This window comes from Trachurus trachurus (assembly GCF_905171665.1).
Source record: "Trachurus trachurus genome assembly, chromosome: 2".
NCBI classification, from domain to species: domain Eukaryota; kingdom Metazoa; phylum Chordata; class Actinopteri; order Carangiformes; family Carangidae; genus Trachurus; species Trachurus trachurus.
The window spans coordinates 14177378-14185049 of NC_139914.1; the positions used below are offsets into that span (position 1 = coordinate 14177378).

Consider the following 7672-nt stretch of genomic DNA (forward strand, 5'->3'; position numbering starts at 1 on the left):
CTAAAACTAAAGCCATAATGTCCTACAAAGGTGTCCGTATGATGATCTAGTCTTTAAAGGGATAGTTCAACATTTTGGCAAATTGGCCCATTGCCATAATCCCTATAGTCGTAGCAGTAGGTTCGTTACCTTTAATTGTCGGTGCAAGCTATTTTTAGAACGGAGGAGCAGAGCTGTGAGCTGCTCAGAGCTACGCTACGGAGGCTAATTATGGGATTTCTTGGTTTCCCTCATCAAACTCATCAAATACACAATCCAACAACTCCACAACGCTCTGGTGGACAAGTTGTGACCTGCACATTCACCACGCTATGAGATAATAACACAACGTTACCACACAGAGTTGTTTTAGAGGGAAATACAGAGTCTGCTTGATGAAAAACTGTCCCTGAAGGCAACGTGCATCAGTGGTTTTGCATGAATTTCCCTCTAAAACAACTCTGTGTGGTAACGTTGTGTTATTATCTCATAGCGTGGTGAATGTGCAGGTCACAACTTGTCCACCAGAGCGTTGTGGAGTTGTTGGATTGTGTATTTGATGAGTTTGATGAGGGAAACCAAGAAATCCCATTAGCCTCCGTAGCGTAGCCCTGAGCAGCTCACGGCTCTGCTCCGCCGTTCTAAAAACAGCTTGCACCGACAAATAAAGGTAACGAACCTACTGCTATGACTATAGGGATTATGGCAATGGGCCTATTTGCCAAACTGTTGAACTATCCCTTTAAATTGTCGGTCGTTCATGGCACCAAAACAGCAAGAACCCATGATTCCTTGCAAATCATATCTGTTTTTTTTTATTTATATAACATCTTACAAAGCTGTGATTTCATCATATATGCGGCCATACTTTGAAATATATAGCCGACTAAATCTCTGGATTATGGATGATTGTTGGTTTCTTTATTTTGTTTGTTTGGCCGCACTCCAATCTGAATGTGTGACATGAAATAATCCACCTCTCAGAGAATATGTAAAGAGGCTGAAACGTGGAGTGGATGCAGGCTGCTGCTGCTGCGGGCGCTGCCGATGAGACCAGAGCATGTGGCCTTTTCAAACACTCACATTTTCGCTCTGTCAATAAATAAATAGAGCGTGATTGATGGAGGGCTGAGTTAAATTGTCTCCTCTGGGGTTGTGGGTGGATGGGTGGGTGGGGAGGGGGTGGGGAGAGGGTGGGTCTACTCTGTCTGAACTTCCTCAGGACTAACTGGGCTGCACATGAGCTACACCATTACACTACGCCTCAGTGGAGCTGCAGTAGAGGCAATGATATCATGCAGGGACAATGTTTTATAAAGATATCATCTACCATTCTTAACTAAAATTTGTTTTAAAGGTCTGATATGATATAAAAATAACTGTTCATGTGTTTTTATATTATAAAGCAGGTCTAGTAGGACTGTGAAGGTATCAAAGCCGGAGTCTAAAGGGAAATCCACGCAGCCTGTTTTGAGAAACTAGAGCCTTAAAATAAGCTGTTAGGACTTCCTGTGACTTTGTGATGTCATAACCTTGGAGGATTTTGTTTCTTTCTTAGTGTTTAAGAAACACTAAGAAACCTAAAATAAAGTAAAGTACCACAAACTAAAGTTACCTACAACAAATTACTGTGAGGAAAATGGATGATGATGATGATGCCAATTATGTTTTCTATTATAAAATAACAGAAAATGATAATGTTGACTGAATATCTGGAAACCCAATAAAGGGTTACAGGCCTGATACAAACAGGTTTGATAGGTCTATTTATGACTATGAAGGTGTAAAAGGGATAGTTCAACATTTTGGCAAATTGGCACATTAGCCTACCATAATCCCTATCACTACCTTAATTTGTCAGTGCGAGCTATTTTTAGAACGGCGGAGCAGAGCCGTGAGCTGCTCAGAGCTATGCTACGGAGGCTCATTATGGGATTTCTTTGGTTTCCCTCATCAAACTCATCAAATACACAATCCAACATCTCCAAAACGCTCTAGTGGACAAGTTGTGAGCTGCACATTCACCACGCTATGAGATAAATCCAGAACATTACCAGACAGAGTTGTTTTAGAGGGAAATTAATTGCTGAAAAACTGTCCCTGAAGGCAACGCGCTTCAGCGGTTTTGCATGAATTTCCCTCTAAAACAACTCTGTGTGGTAACGTTGTGTTATTATCTCATAGCGTGGTGAATGTGCAGCTCACAACTTGTCCACTAGAGCGTTTTGGAGATGTTGGATTGTGTATTTGATGAGTTTGATGAGGGAAACCAAAGAAATCCCATAATGAGCCTCCGTAGCATAGCTCTGAGCAGCTCGCCGCTTGGCTCGGCCGTTCTAAAAATTGACAATTAAAGGTAACGAACCTACTGCTAGGACTATGGGATCATGGCAATGGGCCAATTTGCCAAATTGTTGAACTATCCCTTTAAATTTAACGTAACTTAAAGCAGATATCAGTGGAATGTTTTTGTTAATATAAGTCCTAAATAGTCCTATTTTCCGTCAGCAATCACTTACATGAAGTATTTCAGCCTAAACACGAGTCTCTCCGTCACTCTGCTCTGCTGTAACCCGAGGAGAAAATTTTCCTTGTGGGATACAAGTGTTATCCAATGAGGAGAGAGAACGGCATGAAGGGCTGTGTGTGCAGCCAAGGGATGCGCGTGAATGTGGTGACGTAGCACGAGGACCAATTGATGCCTGACAAGGGCGGGGGCTGCTAACTCATGGTGCGTTCAAAGAAACTCGTACTTTGTGTTTTTCCTTCCTGTGAAGTCATACCAGTTCGATCTGGTACGAGTTCACGGGTCGGAAGTTACGAGTGGCCGTTATAGGGAACTTTCACAGACAACAGGATGGTAAAAACACGAGCTACGGGTTACCTGGAACGCTACCAAGTCGTAGTTGTGACTTGAAGCTGTAACTTACGGTTTCAAAAGCCTGCCTTGAACGCAGCATTAGCCGAAACGGCCGTGAAGCTGATATCTGCTTTAACTGTTGACTGACTGTCTGGAAAGCAGTTTGGCTGACGGACAGTTACGCTTTAACTGCTGCATAACAAACTAGGAGTGGATGTGATTGATAACCCCACGGCCAATAGAGAAAGAGGAACTTTCTGGACCAGTTGGATGCTTGGATCGGCTTCATGGGTCCAGTCACAGTGTGAATATAGAAGTGTAAATGAGACTGTGATCTTGGCGCCATCAGAAATGTCGGGGGTTTCTCCACAGCTCTATCACACAATAAATACCCATAAACCCCGGCATGCTCCGAGGCCCCTGTGGCCCCCGGGATCATTCAGTCACTGTCTGGCACAAAGATGGTGATAACTTCTCCTCTGAGTAATAAAACACAGCGGCAACAGAGGCATATTGTCTCTGGACGCATCCATGAGGTCTATGCGAGTGCGTTTCACACGTCGGCAGCCACTGATCTGACATCAGCGCTGCACAACACCACTGTCCACTGTTAGACATAACACTGAGCAGGGCCGTTCCATTCATTACATTTTAGATTAGCTGGGCTAACCGTTAGCTGTTAGCCGTTACCGGTGTCTTAAATAACTCAATAAACGGCCCATGAAAAAAATATGTTTTCCAGCAGATATCCTAGTTCCAACATGACTGAGCTAACTGGAGTAGTTTCATGTCGTGTCCGACAACGGGAGGGTTTTGACAGCTGACGTCCTGCTGTTAGCTTAGCTACTGCTGCTAACAACTACGATAACCATGACTAATTACAAAAACGTGCACACAGAAATAGTAATGTTTGTTCAATAATTCGTTTTATAGACTTAACAAACATCAGATTTAGTCAAACCGGTTTTGGCAGCCCGGAGCCCCCACATTTGATACCTACACCGGTGGCTAACGCTACCAGTTAGCCGCTCGCTAGAATGCTACTACGGGGTGAAACGGAAATTGAAAACCGACTTCCGTTGTGGTGTGACGCAATGGATCATAGGAAAATAAAGTGGTGGATAGGGGAGAAAGGTGATGATAATTCTAGGGGCCCAGCACCCACAAAGGGGGCCCACAAAAAAAAAACAGTAGTCTAATCTTTGTATGACTGATTTATTCTGCTTAGACCCTGACTAATACTCATAGTAATGCTGCATTAGCATCAAAATAAAGTAGGCTAAATAAAAAATGATAATACATATGTAGTCTAAGAAAAAATGTGGAAAAGTTAGGGGCCCACTTTAGTATTCTTTCAGGGGGCCCCAGAATTCCTAGCTACGGCCCTGTACTGTATCTGAGGTGCAGTTCGGAGGACTCGGAGCTCAAACTGGAGCAGCGTGCCACGTGGTTTCGATGGAGATAGTAGACAATCAAGACGTCTACTCGTGATCCGGTCTGATCTCTGGACTGTATCGTCATCCCGCGCGGTCAGAATCGCTCTAAGTGAGTGTTTAGGAAGCCTGGAGCGCCGAGCAGTGCACTGGATGTGTGTGTGAGGAGATAGTTACTGACAGAGGGGGGATCTGAATGAATTATAGAATCACAATGACAAGCCTTATGGTCTCCCCTGACCCTTATCAGTCAAAAACTTTTAGCCTCCCCCTTGAAAACTGGATTTACATCTTCACAGCAGCTTTAAATGGATAATTCATATACACTGGGTACGGAAAGTATTCAGACCCATTCCGATTTTTCACTCTTTATTTCATTGCAGCCATTTGCTAAAATCAAAAAAGTTCATTTTATTTCTCATTAATGTACACTCAGCACCCCATCTTGACAGAAAAAAACAGAAATGTAGAAATTTTTGCAAATTTATTAAAAAAGAAAAACTGAAATATCACATGACCATAAGTATTCAGACCCCTTTAAATTTTTCACTTTGCAGCCATTTGCTAAAATCAAAAAAGTTCATTTTATTTCTCATTAATGTACACTTAACACCCCAGCTTGACAGAAAAAAACAGAAATGTAGAATTTTTTGCAAATCTATTAAAAAAGAAAAACTGAAATATCACATGGTCATAAGTAACCCTTTGCTGTGACACTCATATTTAACTCGCATGCTGTCCATTTCTTCTGATCCTCCTTGAGATGGTTCTACTCCTTCATTGGAGGTTACAAAAGAATTTCTGCAGCACTCAAGGTTCCTAAGAGCACAGTGGCCTCCATAATCCTTAAATGGAAGAAGTTTGGGACGATCAGAACTCTTCCTAGACCTGGCCGTCCAGCCAAACTGAGCAATCGTGGGAGAAGAGCCTTGGTGAGAGAGGTAAAGAAGAACCCAAAGATCACTGTGGCTGAGCTCCAGAGATGCAGTGGGGAGATGGGAGAAAGTTCCAGATGGTCAACTATCACTGCAGCCCTCCACCAGTCGGGGCTTTATGGCAGAGTGGCCCGACGGAAGCCTCTCCTCAGTGCAAGACATATGAAAGCCCGCATAGAGTTTGCCAAAAAACACATGAAGGACTCCCAGACTATGAGAAATATGATTCTCTGGTCTGATGAGACGAAGATTGAACTTTTTGCAATTAATTCTAAGCGGTATGTGTGGAGAAAACCAGGCACTGCTCATCACCTGCCCAATACAAAGGGCTGCAGTGATAGTTGACTTTGTGGAACTTTTTCCCATCTCCCCACTGCATCTCTGGAGCTCAGCCACAGTGATCTTTGGGTTCTTCTTTATCTCTCTCACCAAGGCTCTTCTCCCACGATTGCTCAGTTTGGCTGGACGGCCAGGTCTAGGAAGAGTTCTGGTCGTCCCAAACTTCTTCCATTTAAGGATTATGAAGGCCACTGTGCTCTTAGGAACCTTGAGTGCTGCAGAAATTCTTTTGTAACCTCCAATGAAGGAGTAGAACCATCTCAAGGAGGATCAGAAGAAATGGACAGCATGCGAGTTAAATATGAGTGTCACAGCAAAGGGTTACTTATGACCATGTGATATTTCAGTTTTTCTTTTTTAATAAACCTGCAAAAATTTCTACATTTCTGTTTTTTTCTGTCAAGCTGGGGTGCTGAGTGTACATTAATGAGAAATAAAATGAACTTTTTTGATTTTAGCAAATGGCTGCAAAGTGAAAAATTTAAAGGGGTCTGAATACTTATGACCATGTGATATTTCAGTTTTTCTTTTTTAATAAATTTGCAAAAATTTCTACATTTCTGTTTTTTTCAGTCAAGATGGGGTGCTGAGTGTACATTAATGAGAAATAAAATGAACTTTTTTGATTTTAACAAATGGCTGCAATGAAACAAAGAGTGAAAAATGTAAAGGGGTCTGAATACTTTCCGTACCCACTGTATAATAGTCCTTATTATAATAACCTTATTTTAGATATGAATAGACCCATTAGTGATATTTAAATCTCTGCTGAAACCCTGATTAATTTTATCTAAATCTAATTATATACCTAAAGCTGATTTCATATAGGACTATATCCTTATTTAAAACAGACCAGCCACTGAAAATAATAGAGGATGAGGATGTAATTAAAGACTGCTTCTCATTTATTCTGCCCTACAAAGGCAAAGTGCAGTATCTGCATTTTTTTTTTTTTGGACCAATCAAAAGTGTAAAGGCATATTCTCTTCAATCTCTTAGAATTTGATCTTGGTACTGCTAACATTTCCAGAGATATTGTGCTTTTTATTTTGCCGTCCATCCAAAAAAGTACTGTGATACCAAGGCAAAGTGCAGGATCTACAAAGAGTAGCCTACTTTACTCCCTACATTCTATAATTTACTTTATTGGAGTAAAACCAAGCCAAAGTGCAGTATCTGCCATAAAACGGTCAAAATTGGTCAGAAAGACAAACTACAAATACATTTAATTCAGTCAATCAATTATAGACTAGGTAGTTATTCATCATTTGATGCTTAAACCTGACAGTGCAAAACACAAAAAGCTGTTTCTCAGCATTTTGTAGGGCAGTATATTTCTAATAGAACTCCCATTGAATTTCAATGAGTCCCTCTTCCCAAACTCCAGCAAGTTTCCAAAAGTATAAAAACATCCAAAGCATAATAAAGGCAAAGGTGATTTGCAATTTAATAAAGACATTATAAGCACTGGTAGGGCCCTTTAAGGTTATAAACGTATTATTTGCTCCTAAAACCTGTTGGCTTTTATTATATTTTAATGGCTGTGAAAAGTTGAGGTCTGAATCACTTTGTATGGTGCGCACCGGTGCCATAGACGTCCTTACCTGCAGCGATGTGGTGCGCGCGGCCACGCTGTGCAGGCTGAGGCACCGAGACGCGCACCTCGCCTTGGACACGCTCTCCGGACAGGAGGACATGTCCCCGTCGTCGTCGTCGCCGCTGTCCGCGCGTTGCTTCCTGGCGCAGACGCCGGAGCAGAGGAGGAAAATAATCCACAGGGACAAAAGCATCGCTCTTCTCTTCAGCCGCTGCAGGAGGAAATCTGATGGGAGTCCGGGATGAAGTGGGAATTATATAGCCAAGGGAGGAGCTATAATGGGATCTAGGCGGACGCAGTTAGGGGTCAGGATGCGGAGTGTTTGCTGTGATCTGCAAAAGCACCTGATGTAATGCGCGTAAACACGACTGTTGGCCTATCTTTCCACTGTTTTGGAAAGATAGAATATAAATATCATAAAGTAGTGCAAAGCAATAAAATATCAGGTGTGGGTATAATAAAAGTTAAAGAAAAAAAAATTTCAGAGCCCTAAAGGCAGAATCTCATCAGGAGCACTTCCATTATTCAG

At 42.0% G+C, this 7672-nt stretch overlaps 1 protein-coding gene across 1 annotated transcript in view; it reads right to left on the reverse strand.

Moving 5' to 3' along the window:
* Positions 1-7336, reverse strand: part of anos1a (anosmin 1a) — a gene marked incomplete at both ends in the record, with an annotated part of 29649 nt that extends 22313 nt beyond the window's left edge. The window contains one exon of the mRNA XM_083988286.1: positions 7151-7336. Within this exon, the coding sequence (XP_083844412.1) occupies positions 7151-7336 (186 nt within the window). The remainder of the gene's footprint in view (positions 1-7150) is intronic.
* Positions 7337-7672: the final 336 nt, after the last annotated feature.